The following is a 17,204-nucleotide window of genomic DNA, read 5'->3' as shown; positions in this document are numbered from 1 at the left end:
GTATAAGAGTATAGCAGGAAAAGTAATTTCTTTAAAATATGCAAACAAAAATACATACTGATGTGTTACAAAAAGTGAACTGTGGAGCTCACTGGATTATGGTATGGAGATAAACTTCGGTGTGTTTAACTCAGTGCTCACTCATCAAGTTCTTTTAACTGTAATTCTACACATTTTCTTATACTTGCTGTCAGTCGTTAGCTGATTTGAAGGTGGATGAATGCTTTTGCTTGATGGTGTACCATTTCTCAAACACCCCCATCCGTTTTGATTTCTGCCTTGCACCTGATGTTGTTGGATTAGAGCCTGGTGAATGAGGCAACTTCATTCAGGGATGAATGGATCAATGGAAAAATTATTTGTTAAAAAATGAAATAATGTTTTTAGTATGAAACTCTGCTTTTAGACTCTGATGCATGCACACGGTTGTGATTTTTTAATAATTTTAATTCAGGTTTGAATGACCTTTTAATAATCCAGATGTACAGTATGCTATATACTATTAATCGTATGCCTAGACAGAGCTTGCATTTGAACATAGACACACGAAAAACAATTGCTGTTGAATGGAAAGGCCCTGTGTGGAAATACTTCAAGAATGGCATAGACAGTAACAAGAGCAAATGCGGAATTGATGATGCAGCGGGCAGGTTTGTACAATTCAGTTAAAGGGTAAAAAAGGTGGACTTAAAAACACCTTAAAATGCACTCATAAAGACATCTATAAAAAGGTTGAGGTCCATGACATGCTGATTAAAAACACAAACCTACCAAAGAAGATGAATTGACAGGTTATGTTGGTCAACAAACTACCATCAGTTGACTGAGGCACAAAACAGGTACATAAATTAATTGAATGTCATTAGAGCATTTGTGAATTACCTTGCTTCCCAAGGTAATGAGAAGTATGGAGCAGCTTGCTCCTTGAACAGACAAATGTTGCAACAATGTGAGTGAGATTTTTATAAAATGTTCATAAGATAACTTTGAGTCATTCATAGCCATATCAGAATGTTTCTACAATCCCCTTAAACTGTACAATGTAAAAACTAATTGAGGTAAGTTTCCAAAAATAAAACTTAAATAGAAATGGTCAAAAGTTCTTCAACTAAGCTGAAACTAAATTGAACATGAACTGAATTGTGAAAATAGTATAATAAACAAGAACTCATTTATAAAATGAAACTAAAATAACCTTGGTGCAGAAACTGACAATTAAATAAGAGTAGAGTTTCTTTATATTTGTACCCTCATTGTTGCCTGCTTTTATTTTGTTTTTGTATTTTGTGTCTGGTATCACTGAACATCAAAGAGCCTGCATTCTGAACACATTCGGAAGTATCATATTGATTTTGGCCTGATAATCACAAAAATCACCTTTACATTTTCCAATCCCATACGGTTTTATTGCAATCACCTATTTTTGTAATTTCCTTTCATATTATATGCACACTGTACATATACAGTACAACAATTATAACTGGAATATCTGTGGAGATCGCAAAGTAGTGACAGCTACTTGTACTAGGACTACAGCCCAATTATATTGAGTCCTGTTGTTTCATTTGTAATTGGGACTGTCATGCTAAAGCGTCTCATTAAATTAAAAAGAAATGGCCGCTCCATAAACATTTAGGGCAGAAAAGTGTGGCACAAAAACCACCTATTCACCCAACAAAGATATTTTTTCTTCTTCACGTTAAATTTGGACTAATGAAAAATTTCACAAAAATGATTAATAAGGAAGGTGAAGGGTTTCAATTTTTGAGACCGATATTTATACTAATAACTGTTAACAAAATTCGAGAAGGATTTTTTGTTGGTCCCCAAATCAGACATGTCATTAATGTCAGCTGGTTCAAAGATCTGTTAGTGGGGCTGGAGGAAATCTCACAGAATGCATTAGAGGATGTTGTTAAGAATTTTCTTGGCAACTACAGAGCACTAAACTATATCCAGATGGTGGACAACATGCTTCAAGTATACTAAACCATGAAATGCAACATGTTACTAAAGATTAATTTTCTATGTTCACACTTGGACTTCTTCCTTGAAACAAGAAGCATCAGATGCAGAGTAAAAATGAAAATCAGCAGCAAATATTTTTAGCTCAGCTGCACTGATGCAAGGTATGAGCTTCATTAAGCGATTACATACACTGAATTCTGTAAAAGTGAATTTCATGTTTCTCCAAATTCCTACATGATATAGTCATTCTGAAATTATATTGGTGTCCATCTTAAAACTCTCTATCATAATCACCAATGATTTTTAGGAATAAATGTGTTGTCCTTTGTATTTAACAACACACATGTATGTGTTACTCAGCAGTCTTTGGTGCGCTGGATATGATAGCCTAGTGTTACGTATGGTTCTGGAGATAATAAGACAGGAACAAGATAGTAAGGATTGTATCTGTGCTACAAGGTAGTCTGGATTTTGAGGAACAACGTGTAGGAGAGCTTAGACCGCTTAGACTTTATTCTCCTCTGCTGTCCTTCAGAATATATGAATTTATGTGGACTTAGGTATTCATCAAGCAACGTTATTATTGTTTGAATTCTAGTTTTTTATCTTTCATAGGGTCTAATTGTGGTACCACAATTTAGTGTGCTTAACTTTGAATTTGGTTCTTCATTACTTGTTCTACATTGTTATCACTCTCATTGTGTAAGAAAGAAAGAAAGAAAGAAAGATTAGTTATTTTTGCTACTTATAACTTTTAATCTCTCTTCTCTGCTTTGCCCATGCTAGATGAAAAGCTGTTGTTTAGTTTTTGAAAGTCAATGAACAATAGTCTGCCCTGAAATGTTTAAACCTCATCTTCAAAGTTTTCACAGGTATTTTTGGCAAAAGAGCAACAATCAAAAATATATCATAATGCTTCAGTGAGTAGAAAAGCAATTAAAATTAATTATTTTGAAAATTTGTTCTGAATAATTTATTTAAATATGCTAAAGTAAACCTTTTTTCTCACAACTTTCATCGCTATATAATAAGCTCTGCTAACAAAGGCGCACACCATCAGATTTCCAACAGGTTACAGAAGTTAAAGAATTAAAGACTGGCTGAGAGAGTGCTTATTTTTTTTCATGGCCATGTTCATTCTAATTCACAGGGATAGATAATTATGCCGTTAAAACAAAGAATGTTACTTTTCAATAATGCAACAGCAAACAATGCAGAAGTCAAGTGAATGACAAAGTAAAAGAATCCATGTACTGCAAAGGTCCACTTCTGTCTGTCTGTGAACAAAATATGGCACCAGCTCATGCAAGTCTTTTAGTTTTTCTGATCTTGTTCCTGGTGGATTTTTCCTGTCTGTATTGAGAGTATTGTATGCATGGTCAAGAATATAAATGATGTGTGTATTCCTGCTTATTTTTTAAATCTGAAGATAGAACATTTTAATTTCAGTCTGTCTTATGGACAATGCACCAAACTGTATGGTATCAAGCACTGGTTAGCATGCCATAAAACCAGTGATTTGTATTCCACATGTCAAGTGGAATTGTTTAGGAGCTTGTGTTCCCATGAAAATGGTCATTGGTCAAAACAGCTACCCATGTACATTACCAGTCAAATGTCTGGACATACCCAGAAAATATTCATGCTTTAAAAGTTTATACATTTTTTACAAAATACAATTAAATTGATTTTAAAATGCAGCCAAGACATTACTAGTGTTGGTAATGACTGTTACTGTTCAAAATTATCAGTTTTTAATTTTTTATTTCCAATTTTCAGCAGCCATTCCTTCAGTGTCCTAATTCTCAACCCCCTTAGCTTGTCCTTAATTATTCATGCATAAATGCTAGTTGGTTATTAGAGAAACCTGTGTAATTGCATTAGCACTGCTGAAACCTGCCATTCTGTTTTCTTGGATTGCATGGTAGTGCCATTCCTAAAGGTCAGTTCTGGGATCAAAAATGCCCAAAGTGAAACAGCTTTCTCTGGAAACAGAAAAGTCTTTTTTTATTGCAAAATGAAGGTTATTGCAAAGGTCAAACTGAAGATTTAATTAAAAAATGAATAAATCTATTATTGAGTGAAGAGGGCAAACTGAATCTAACCAAGAAAGAAAAAGAAGGGGAAGGCCAAGATATACAACTGCATAAGAGGAGAAGGACATCAGAGTTTGAGAAACACATGTCTTACAGCTCCTCATATGGCTTTGTCCTTAAATAAACAGATGACTCTAGGATGCTGACCATAATACACCCTTCCAGGCATCCAATGTCTTTTGCCCATTCCCATTTTCTTGTTGTGTGCCAGTTTCTTATATGGCTTTTTCTTTGAGACTCTGTGTCTAAGGCCAGCATTCTGGAATCATTTTTTCAACTGTTGCAGACAACACTGGTATTTGGTGTTTAGTTAAGAAAGAAGCCAACTGAGATAGCTGTAAGGTGTTTGTTTCTCACACTAAAGACTCTGATGTCCTCTTCCTCTTGTGCAGTTGTGCATCAGAGCCGTCCCTGCATTTTTGTCCTGGCCATTTTGCCCTTTTCTCTCATGCTGCAAAAAAAAGCAAAACTATAGACTGGCATGTTTCTTTAGAAGGCTGTTTAAATTTGGTCATTTTTGAACACAGAACTGAACTTCAGGAATGCCAATACCTTGCAACTCAAGTGAACAGAATAACAGGTTTCAGTGATGTGATACTAATGTAAATGACAAAGGTTACACTATAACAAATTAGGATTTAAAACGGCTAATTAAGGATAGGCTAAGAGAGCTTACCATTAGGACACTGATGGCATAGCCACTGAAAATGAATAATAAAATAAAAATCAGTCAGTTCAAACAGTAACATTAGCAATGCTAATAGTATCTTGGCTATATTTTTAAATCAGTGGTATCTTAATGAAAAAGGTATCAATTTCTACCTAAAACGTGAAATTTTCTTGATGTGCCTAGACTTTTGACTGGTAGTCTATGCCATGTAACATGCCAACACAGAAATATGCATGACACCAGTAACATTTAGCAATTTGGGATAGTATTTACCCTGAGATGTTATATTCCAGTATATTTAATAATAAGATACATTGACTGGTATGTGGATGCTCCAGTTCCACCGTGTTTTCTGTGATGATATTAAATGTGGTGATACAAAACTTCAGGACATTGCCTTCCTTGCAACATAAATGTTTTCTATTTTCTAGTTAGTGTAGGAGTGAGGCTTCAGTGTGCAATGCCATAATGTGGGGTTTCTCTGTTTCTTTTTCTCATTTCCTTCCACATCTCTGAGAAGGACATGCAGCAAGTGCAAATTAACCCTGCGTGAGTCAGTGGGGAAGCAGGTTGGCACAGCGATTGGCATGCCTACCTCTCAGCTTCGGGGGCCATGGGTGGAATTCTGTTGTGGTCGCTGTCTGAGTTTTCATATTCTCTCCATATTATCTGGATATTCAGAGATGTGCAGATTGAATTGATTGTTAAATCTAAATTAACCAGGTATAAGTGAGTGTGAGCATCCCCCATGTATTACCATCACATGTTTTCTAGGATAGACTCAAGCTCTCAACATTCCTGAAATGAAATAAGTGGGTTCAGAACTTAGATTAATGGATATACAGTTACTATGTGGAAGTAATTAGATTCAATTTGTACCTTTTGACATGTTTTTTTTTCTTTTTTGCTACTCATAGGGCCTACTGATCTAAGTATGAAGAGAACAACGGCACAGAATTCAGGCCCCTCCAGCAGTTCAAGTTCCAGACCTCAGCTGAATGTCACTGAAATCAATGCAGTCAGGCAGCTTATTGCTGGCTACAGAGAGTCAGCTGCATTTCTCCTTCGCTCCGCTGATGAACTTGAAAACCTGATCTTACAGCAAAACTGATCCCAATGACCTCTGGACAGCACCACATGAAGCAAAGACGGCTTCCTGTGAAGGGAATTTGGCTTATTTTTCTCGATGCCTCTTCATTGCACTGTATCTGCTTATGAAAACCCCTTTTTTTGGCTGCCATAGAAATAATGTTGACCTTACACCCAAGCGCCCCCTTCCTCTGCAGTGTCGAAGAACACTGGCTGCTTTGAATCATTGACCTCTGGTATTTCTCAAGGTACCTCACCGCTTACGGAGTTACTTGCTTGAACTATCATTTATCGGCAAATCAAACTGATTCAAAAAAAAAAAAAAATTAACAAATGCAATGGACTTTTGTTTTGATTGCTGTACTTTTTATTATTTGTTCTATTGTCCGGATTGATTTTTTTCTTGTCTTAGGTGAATGGGATAAGAATTTAAATGATAATGTGAATTATGAAATGATCTGATATGGACATGCAATATTATTGCAGGGTGCTACTGACTGTTTTCTTAGACCTTTAACTGGATAATGAAACTTTTTATATAACAGTGTTTTATTGCGTTATTGTACAGTAGTGATAATGTGGGACCAACTATGTGAAAATCAATCTTTTACTTAACCCTTTAAGGGCCACTATTTCTCATATGGTAGCTTTTCCAGCACATGTACTGTTGAATTTAATATTCAATATTAGAAAGAAAGAAAGAAAGAAAGAAAGAAAGAAAGAAAGAAAGAAAGAAAGAAAGAAAGAAAGAAAGAAGCACTCAGTTTTTAAAGAGGTTTGGAGAAAATTTGTTTGAATTAAAGGTCATTGATAGAACTTATGTTGTATCAATTAGTGATAATACTGCAGCAAAGGCAGACATGTTAATGAATGGTGATTATTAGTAGCTCTGATTTTTTTCATTCATAAATGCTAAAGATATGTTTACTCTGACTCTCACGGTATAGTCCATTTTCTTCATAATCATTTACATTATGGTGATATTTTGGAAATACATTTCAGCAGAGTTTTCCAATATGGACACATTTATTTTAAACACTGAGGTGGTGCCTTGAAAATACTGAAAAGTGTAATAAAAAAAAAGCAAAGCAACAAGCATATGAGAGGTGAAAGTGAGCAGAGGCAAATAAAGTGCAATATTTCAAAAACACATATCATTTATGACATTTAACCCTTGTCCCGGAGTAAATATGTTGGTAAAATGAGTGAGCATCATGAAGGAGAGATCATTTTCGGTACTAACCATTGTACTACGGACAGCATACCAGAACTTTGAATTGTTTAATTACGTTCAGTGATACTTGTTTATTTAAAGATGTATGTACAGCATATATTTCAGGAGATGCGTGTAGACACATTTGAATGCCGTTTCACATGTACGGTCAGTATCAGGACTGTTGTCAAATCCAGCAGTTTTCTGTCTTGCTTATCGGTTTCAGAGTCGCACTATGTTGGGTTTTCTCCCACAGTCAACAGACCAAAGTTGTCTGTATCATCACAGGGTCTACACCCAAATGTCCATTACTAAACTTTAGAACTGTCTATTTTTTCAGTGGCGTCTTTAAAATGATGGAGCAAATCATGGTACATGGAGGAAACTCATCTGAACATTGGAAAAAAATCATGCAAACCATGCACAACAGACACCTCAGCCTAAACTCTATTGTATTGTTATTTAATTCTCTAAATTTGTATTTCTGTGTAAGTGCCATTTCAAAAAATGTGAAAGCCATAGCAAAAGTCACACATATTTAACGTGGTTTGTACTCAGATGTCAACAGTGGCTGTCTCTGTCTGTAAGTCGCACGTCTCATTATAATCTTTGATAATTCTGTCTGAGGAGAGGCTCACATTTCCCAGGAGAGACTCTTGCAGTAACCAGCCAAGTCAAAGACAAGTCCTTGTAAACATTTTACCACCACAAAGGGGAATCATCCTGAAACACAACGTTAGGGGTTTGCTTCTCGGTCCCGTAACTAATTAATCACAATTACAGTCATTCTTTTTTGGTTGGAAGGGGGAGTCTCTTAGAGCTTATAATGGCCAAAGGGACAGCTTTGCTGTGGCTTCAGGCAGCTATGCCCCCACTACCCATCGTTTCCTATTATGAAACCATCTGTCTTTTTAAACTCTTATCAGCAATGGTGTCTAATAACTTTTTCCCACAGTTCATTCCCCCAAATTAACCAAACATCTCCAACCTAAAAGTCTTCAAAATAAGAAACCTGTATTTTGATTAGCAATGAAATATTATGCAAACTTGCACCAATCCATCTACTTTCTGAACCTTCTGTAGTAAACCTGTGGTGGCAATGCTGGGCATAAGGCAAGAGCCATCCTTAAAAAGTAGAGCAGTCCATTGCAGTGCCCACTGTAACATTTGTTCATGTCAGGCAAATTAATATCTTTGGAATAACTGGAGAATAAACTTATAGCAACTCCACACTCATTGACCAGGCTGAGATTCAACCTCTACTGGAGCTATCCGGCAGCAGCACTAATCCTCATGTCACTCTGCCATCTATTAGGTGTTAGGTTGGCTACTTTATCTTACTTCAGTTGTTCCAACCCTTCCTGGAACTTCTCGTAAAAATTTGCAATCAGTTTTGGGTTTTTTTATTCCAGAGATTTTGGTGATGACATGTATTTTCTGCCTTCCGGCTTAGCTTTTATTTTTGTGGAATGATCTGAAATGTTTCCGCTGTTGTGTTTTGAGCCCCTGTTTTGGGGACGTGTCCTCGGAAGTTGTGAACCGTCAAAGTCATATCCAGAGCCGAGTTCATAGAATCAGAAAAACAAGTTCTTCCTTTCACCACAGTTAATGCTTTGCTGGCTCAATACCTTAGTTTTCTTTTTTTTCAACTGTGATAGTGCTCTCATGTTTTGGTGTTGACTGCTGTAATTCTTGTTCTCCTGGTATTCAACCCATTATTGTCTTTTGACCACATCGTTCTTCTTTGCACTTTCCTGCACAGCACAATGGCTTACAAGGTGGGGGAGTGGCAGAGCAATGTGAAGACGCACAAAACTGTGGCCACTGAAATATAAAGGTGGACATCTTTGTAAGTTTACTCAAATGGTAAAGTTTAGAATTTATTTTGACATAAATCTTTATTTCATTTTCAAAAAGCAGAACATTACAGTTGCATAATACTCAATTGAACAAATGAAAGTAACATAACAGGTACAGCAGTTTACTTCAGAATCAATACAGAAAAACATAGAAACAGAAAGAAAAAAAAAAACAAGCAGATAAAGAAAGAGAAAAAAGAAGGGAGATACAAGCAGAAAAACACCATCTAATTTTTTAAAATATAACAGAACAATTAATAGCATAAAAGAGTCGATCACAGGCCCGGCTTGTTTATTCTAAAATAATAATGAATTCTTGCTATTTTTTTAAATAAAGGTTTGGACATATTCTTTAAAAAGAGACTGACTTTTTCTAGTTTGAGAACATACAGCATGGCGCCTACCCACGTGGTAGCAGGGTGCTATAGGCTGTTGCAGTCGATTTCACAGTATGCACTTTAATGCCATCTGGGATTACACAAAATATCGCTGTTCATGGATTAGGAGTGATTGTGACGCCAAGGCTGACCAAGGAGTAGAGTTTTGTACAAAATGATATTAATGTAGTGCAATACCAAAATCATACGGCCTAGTGATGCTGCAGCTTGATGGCATTGTGTACAGGTTGGATCTTGCCCAGGGTTCATTGTGGTCTGTTTTATACAAGATAAGAAAGATCTTTTGCTGAATTATGGAATGTTTGGCACACAGAGTTCTACAGAGGATTCTGGGTATGGCTCCTTTTCTGAGATGCTAGTTGAAAGGTCCCACCCCTCTCCAGAATCATTGAACGGTAGACTCTTTGATTTTTTTTTTATATATTGTATATCGTTGAAATGCAGTCTGAGTCTTCATCAAGATTAACCATGTATTGCCTCTGGAATACATACTGTATGTGTATGAGATGTGGAAAGTTGGGTACATTTCTTTTAGCAAAATGTATAATTAGTTTATTGGGGAAAAAAATGTCTTACTGGAAAGTTATATTTGGGATGTAATTATTCATATGAAGATTTCAAAGATCACTAGCATTTTCCATAAGTTAAATGATGAGTAGGTTTTAGAAGGTTGAATATTAAACATGAGGTTATAAGGTTAGAATATTAAACATATAACAGGACTAAGCCTTTTTGGAAAGCTGTTTTGATAATCACAATATGCAAAGTGTTTATATATGCAAGTAATTGAGCACAGTGGTTACAAATCTTATGAAATACTGAATTAGTATGTAGAAAATGGACACAAAATGGTAAGAATTTGTACCAAATATATATTACTTGTGGCGCTTTTCAGTTTTTTTGCAGCATCTCCTCTTCAACAAGCCTGTGATTTAAATTGACTACTTACTCGTATGCTTCTTTTTCCCAATATTTTGAACCCCTTTGGAATTAGAAACAGGAGCCAAGGCCAGACTGGTCCCAGGTATCTTTTAAGCACAGACCCTATTGCTTGTACATCAGTGATATGAAACATCTTATATTTGCATGTTTGCCCCATGAAAAATATTTCTGATATGGCTGCAGTGCTTATTGTTCCTTTTGCTGCTTTTGTTTCTCTTAAGGCCACGTGACATTAGACAGTATAAGACGTCATTTACATAATTTTAGTGAGTCGGAGGTAGTCAGCAGCGTGTATTCTGACATACCTAATGACTCACTCCAACTACTTCACAAGTCGCCCCAACATTTTGATTTTGTCTTTAGTCGTTTGATTGGGCCTTATGTGCATGAGGGCTGACAACCAATGAATGCTTATCTGTAGGTAAATTGCATTTAATGCAGCAATGAGGAATAAAGGACAGGTGTTTTGGACCTGTTCTGGATCTTACAAAGAGAAGAGAAGCCTCTCATCTGTCTAATGTCTAATGTTTTATGTACAACAATAGCATGGAAACAAGAGAAAAAGGGCAGAGACTGTGGCAAAACTCTTTACCTGTCAACCCTTCATACTGCACTGTGCGGAAAGGGGAGTAGCAGGTCAGCCCACAGTCGCTAAGTTTGTCATGCCCAGCGATGTTCAGTCGTGTAATTTGACATGGCCTAGGGAAAAAATCTGCAGTCGTGTAGCTCTCTTTTAAATATATGGCACTGTGCTAACACATTAGCAGTTGTGAGTTTTGTTATTCTTACCAATTATACACACATTGAAGAAGGCTAAACAAACCCATATGAGAGGTATAGAAAAGTTTATATTTTTCCTCTATTATAATAATAAGGACAGTTTTATTAAGTGAAATGTAATTTCCAAAATATATGATAAAACATCAAATAAATTTTGCCACAATCTTGATATGTTTTATTAATATGACAACATTGTTACACTGGGTGCAGAATACTGAATTATAGCTAAAACCAGTTTTGGGAATTCCACACCAAAGTATTCTGATAATAATATTTCTCTGTTTTGTCTTTTTTTTATCAATATATATTATATTATATCTCTCTTTTAGAAGTACATATCTGAAGGAAAACTACTTATAACATTTTAGTCATTATTCGCAGATTTTACAGGAAGATCTCCTGAATATTAAAAAATGCTAAAGGCCTGAATGTTTGATGAATTGGAAATTGAAAATCTCCCCTTTATGAGTATGAGTGTGGGTGGTTGCTGCCCTGATGCTGCTAAATAGACTCTGGCCCCACGACCCTTAATTATATTAAGCAGGTTTTTCTTTCTTATGTTATTTGTTTAAATTGAAAGGGTATAAATATCTTTAGCAAATGCACAAAATATTACGAGAAGATGAAACATGCAGGTATTCTATGTAGAGCACCTTACCATATCTAAAGTAACAGGCTGGCTATTCACTCAGAGACAGGATCGAACTGTAGTTGCCTTGGTGTTCTTGGTCCATTTTTATGCCAGTGCTTGGTCTTAGTGTATGCTAGCTGAAATCCAATCACAATTGACATCAAGTTTAGATAATCCACAACAGTTTGTTTTATATTCTATATAACTTACTGCGGTGGGCTGGCGCCCTGCCCGGGGTTTGTTTCCTGCCTTGTGCCCTGTGTTGGCTGGGATTGGCTCCAGCAGACCCCCGTGACCCTGTAATTAGGATATAGCGGGTTGGATAATGGATGGATGGATGGATGGATTTATATAATTGCTGGGGTTACAAATATGGCTGTAGGTCTTAAAGGGTTAAAGCATGGAATTTTTCATTGTGTATTTAGAGCGAGGTGAGTTTTAAGACAATTGAGAAAACATCACTGTAGCAGACATTCTGAACAACAGCACAAGGGGATGCATTTTTAGGAACAGGCAGTCTGAGTACCTTGGGGTGTCTGTTTAGCATGTTGTGACTGAATGGGCATTAATGAAAGAGATGGTGGTCATGTTTTGGGTCCAGGCACCTAAAATACATTGGGTAGTTTTGTTTTCATTTATTTTTATTTTTACACTGCAGGGAATCACTTGCCTGTAGTTTTTACTGATTGTCTTTAGCTTATGTGTATTAATTTGAAATGCTTTAGGTTCACACTATTTAAAAATAATAATAAAAGTATAAGATATGGATTACTATAATGATATTTTACAGTATGAACTACAAGAATGACAAACAAAATATTTACTGCCCAAACTTAAACAAGCGGTTGACCTGACCCCAAGAGGATTCCTAAACAAACGGTTACCTGTCTCTCAGGTGGGATGGCTGTCCCACACATCCTCCTTCAAAAGACAGTGTTAGGTGGCCCAAATCCCTCTCTAATTCACCTCACTGTTACTCTTTCTCCAGTCTGCTGCCATTAACCCCCCCGGCTGTTGAAGTTTTAATTCAACTTTCCTACCATTACTATATATATATATACCCAGTATATATGCTGCACATATATACACACACACACACACATACCTACATGTAGATAGATACATTACTAATTGTACTGTGTTTACCCAGATATTTAATTCCTACTAAACATATTGTTATTCTTGATTCATAAAGTATATAACATACATACACCCATCCACACAAAGACAAATAAATATCAGAATAAAGGATGACAAAATGTATAAAAATACGATTTTGTTCATCGAACTTTAAATGATCAGTTCTCTGTAGGGTCCAAAGTGTCTAAATTTGCTGAAGCATTTCGATTTCAGCCTCTCAATGCTCTGAACATGGAATTTAAGAGAGACGTGCTACCTTAAAGTAAGCAAGGCACCCACCACTGGCTTCTGGAGCCCCTGAATAAACTTTACTGTGACAGCTTTAGACGCATATCCAGGAAATGCAAGACATATCACAGTGAAGCCATCTCTATTCTACAGGTACGGTATCTCTGTGATTGCTGCTGCTTTTATTTTTATTTTTTTAACTGTTATTATATTGTAGGGGGAGGGGGTGGAGAGGGAGTTTGCTTTCAGTTTTTATATGTACATTTTTCCTTTGTTTTTTGTGAGATGTAAATTATTGAATGTTGCAAGGTTGCAAGTGACAATCTGAAATCTTTGCACTCTCCTGTATATTTTTCAATTTCAAACTGCAATTGAATTGAGGCTGTTAAATGCTTCTTGAGTAATTTATATATAGTTTCCATGCTGAACTTCGGTACAATTCCGTTGCAACTGAATGCAGTTCTCACCGTTTTTGTAGTTGTACTTAATGGGCTGTAACATATTTTTATACTGGTGAGTATATATTATTGATGTTTTGTTTGATTTTTCTGTAGAAACGTTTGATAACAGTGTTGTGATAATGTCTTCTGTTCGGCTTTTGTGGCAAATATTTGACCTATAGAATTCCTTTACTTTTTCAGTAATTGAGCCTAACTGTGTGCATATGAAATCTGCCTTATGACAAGTAAAACCTTGTTTTTTGTTTTGCTTTCTTTCCAAACTGTTGTGAGGCAGTTCATATAAATATGAATAAATTAATATGTTATTATTGTTTCTGTTTAACAATATCTGACTATGATTGTGACCAAGTAATGTGCACTTTCTATTGTAATTGTGGACACATTCATGCATTTTTTAGTGTTTCTTACATTTCTTGCTGAAAGTAATGAAATGAAAATCTTTGTGACACTGTTGATGTACATGTGAAGAGTCTTATTAATAACATACATGTTGTTGAATTTTCAATAAATATTGTTAAAAAGAAACATTGAATTTCTATAGTATGCTTAAATGACTTTTTGCTATACTGTACAGGAACAAAAATGAGTGTCACTTTTGAGACCATGGAATGCATTTAAAGTGTTTTCCATTTTAAATTAATTGTAATCAGGTGTTCATGTTACCAAAAACACTAAAAAGAGGTTTTCAGGAATGGATCAGGTCCATCTTGAAGTGGAGGAAAACCTGTATGGCTCTCTTATCTGCACCTACCTCACAGAATTAGGATGAAATCATGGAGATGTTTGCTCTTGCCAAATGTAGCAACTTCAGATTGCACTTACTTATATCTCATACTTTACTTATCTATATATATAATTCACTAAGGCAAGACAACCATGGAAAGCACGCCGAAAGGGGTGTGGATTCACTAAACCGCCGACAAGTGAGACACCTATGGCGCACGCAGGAAGGAGCCACGCCCACCAACTCCAAGACCATTGGATACGACGACAACTCACAGAGCCACGCCCACCAACTCGGACGCGACGACACAGAAAAACCGGCGTCATTTATATTCGTCTGTCGTAGAGGTCACATGCAGCTCCGACCCACGTTGACTGTTAATAGAGGCATGTTTCTCGTGGAGGTGAATCGCCATATGCGGCGTGTCAAGCTGTTTGCGAGGGGTATCCCATGGGATCCTTAAAACGTTCCTTTACAACTGAGGTTAAAACACAATGAAGTCTTTAAAAAACGAGTTTTTGGTTACGACGCACGACCGCGTGCATTATAGCAAACTGTTTTACACGCTACATACAGCAATTCGCATCCGCGACAAACATGCGTCTTCTTAGATACTCCTGCACTTTGTACACACCCCCCTCCCACCGTGGTCAGGTGTCTTGGTGGATTATATATAGAAAGACAGCCAAAACCGCACTGAGCAATGAAAAGTCTACGTGAGTCACAGGTGCATCTGGACTGTACAAAAACTCGAGTGACAATGAGCATGACCAAGCAGTGTATACTGAACGAGAAACCAGCAGACTAGCATGACGGAGGGAGCGGAGTGGATGTCCTTCTCCTCTCCTCCCATTCCACCCTGAGTGCCGCACGCACGATTGTGTGTTGGTTCGTTCCGTGCATTCGTTAAAACCCAATGAAGGAAGCAGTCTTTAAAAACCAATAAGCCCTGTGCCTCTGTTTCATTACCGTCTCACCTGTTTCATTCCCATGACCCGCCGGGCAGCCAACCGGGTAACCAAAGTCTTTGGGTTCAGGGGGGAGTATGGTTACAAAGCTGAAACTTAAAGGAATTGACGGAAGGGCACCACCAGGTGTGGAGCCTTTCCCTTCATTTGACTCAACGCAGGAAACCTCACCCGGCCCGGACACGGACAGGATTGACAGATTGATAGCTCTTTCTCGATTCTGTGGGTGGTGGTGCATGGCAGTTCTTAGTTGGTGGAGCGATTTGGCTGGTTATTTCCGAAAACGAAAGAGACTTACGCCTGCTAAATAGTTACACAACCCAACAACGGTCGGCGTCCAAATTCTTAGAGGGACAAGTGGCTTTGAGATTGAGCATTAACAGGTCTGTGATGCACTTGTATGTCCGGTACTGCATGCGTGCTACACTGAATGGATCAACGTGTGTCTACCCGGTGTGGGGAGGCCGTTGAACCCCATTCATGATGGAGACCGTGGCTTCCAATTGTTCCCCACGAACGAGAAATTCCCAGTACGTGCGGGTCATAAGCTCGCACTGATTATGTCCCTGCCCTTTGTAAAGCCCCCCATGGTCGGGTGACTTGGTGGTTTATTAAATTACAGATTTTTCAAATTTTATTTTTTCCTCTGTGCTTAAAAATCATTTAAAAAGCGGCCTGATTATGCGGCATATGCTGCGTCGCGGGTTGGCTAGTATATGCTAATACTGTAGTGCAGTGATTCCTAACCTTTTTTGAGCTACGGACCCCTTTAAGAATCTGATGTAAGCGATGGACCCCCATCCCCAGAAATATTCACATAAACACAACTTTGCATGCAATGAATATAATGTACTTTATTTATCGAGATTTGATTGTCTCATACATATATGACATACACAAAGTATTATTCAACTTTAAAGTAAACAATCTAAAAAAACACTCCTTTTTTATGCAAAAAGTAATGACCACTCATTATAATTATGAAATATAATCCTCTTGTGCACATTAAAACAGATCTAGTACTACTACATTATATACTACCATTACTACAACTACTACTACATCTACTCTAAATCAATAGTACCGGGCTGCATAGTAAATATAAATGTTAATTTTTATCTGACCCTCACAGACTCCCTGAAACTCATTCATGGACCCCCTAGGGGTCCATGGACCTCAGGTTAAGAACCCCTGCTTTAGTGGTTGTAATGTGGCTCACTCATTAAATGAATGTAGCCTGAATTATTTCAAGTTTGTAAGAACGTTTTTGACTATAAATGAAATAGAGAGAGGTTTTATATTTATCCTTTTGATACTTAATATCAGATACTTTAACTCTTGTCCCTGAGTAGTTTTTTCATGGGCAAATAATTGACTTTTACTTGAGTCACCTTCTAAGAAGATATCTACCGTTACTGGGGTATGGCCGTTGGGTACTTCATATGACACCAGTAAGCTGCTAATCAGGTTTCCATCTTAGGGTTAGAATTTGCTTTTTTTTTTGTAACGGGATTATATTTATTGTTCATCGAGAAAAATTCATCATTGCTCTGTCCTATCAAGAGAGACAAAAATTAATTTTTCGATACAGATTTTCTCTTATCTTCCATATCACATAAGAAACAAAATTGGAAACCATAAGCATACTTTCAATAAAACACCCAAACAGAACATAATATAATTATATCTATAATTTTTAAATCTTCAATATTTACTATATATGCATATTTTTCCTGTGTTGGTTATGGGTAATCAAGAAAACATTTTAACCTTGTACATGGTTTTCTGCCTCACTCCGCGCTGTCCTTGCAACGTGGCCACAGAGAGCTTCCACATAAAAATGACAAGGGTGAGCTTTCTTGAAGGATTTTACTGGACATACCTCGTTGTTAACTGAAATATATACAAAAGAAATATACAGGTCTAAACAGGTGTACAACCAAAGACAATAATGATTTACAAAGCAATACATAGCATACAGTATACATTAAACAATAAAGCTTTAAAAGACACTTACAAGGTGAGTGATTTCCACGG

General features: G+C 36.8%; 1 protein-coding gene across 3 annotated transcripts in view; it reads left to right on the top strand.

The window, feature by feature from the left end:
- LOC120530198 (nucleolar protein 4-like) overlaps positions 1-8,636 on the top strand; it is a 432,135-nt gene extending 423,499 nt beyond the window's left edge. For 2 of the 3 annotated variants that reach the window (XM_039754462.1, XM_039754461.1), the window contains exon 11: positions 5,652-8,636. In XM_039754462.1, coding sequence (XP_039610396.1) covers positions 5,652-5,845 — 194 coding nt within the window. In that variant the 3' untranslated portion in view covers positions 5,846-8,636. The remainder of the gene's footprint in view (positions 1-5,651) is intronic. The other variant, XM_039754463.1, reaches the window with a different exon arrangement.
- The last annotated feature ends 8,568 nt before the right edge of the window (positions 8,637-17,204 follow it).

The sequence above is a fragment of the Polypterus senegalus genome, chromosome 5 (assembly GCF_016835505.1).
Source record: "Polypterus senegalus isolate Bchr_013 chromosome 5, ASM1683550v1, whole genome shotgun sequence".
NCBI classification, from domain to species: domain Eukaryota; kingdom Metazoa; phylum Chordata; class Cladistia; order Polypteriformes; family Polypteridae; genus Polypterus; species Polypterus senegalus.
This window is presented reverse-complemented; position numbering and strand designations above follow the sequence as displayed.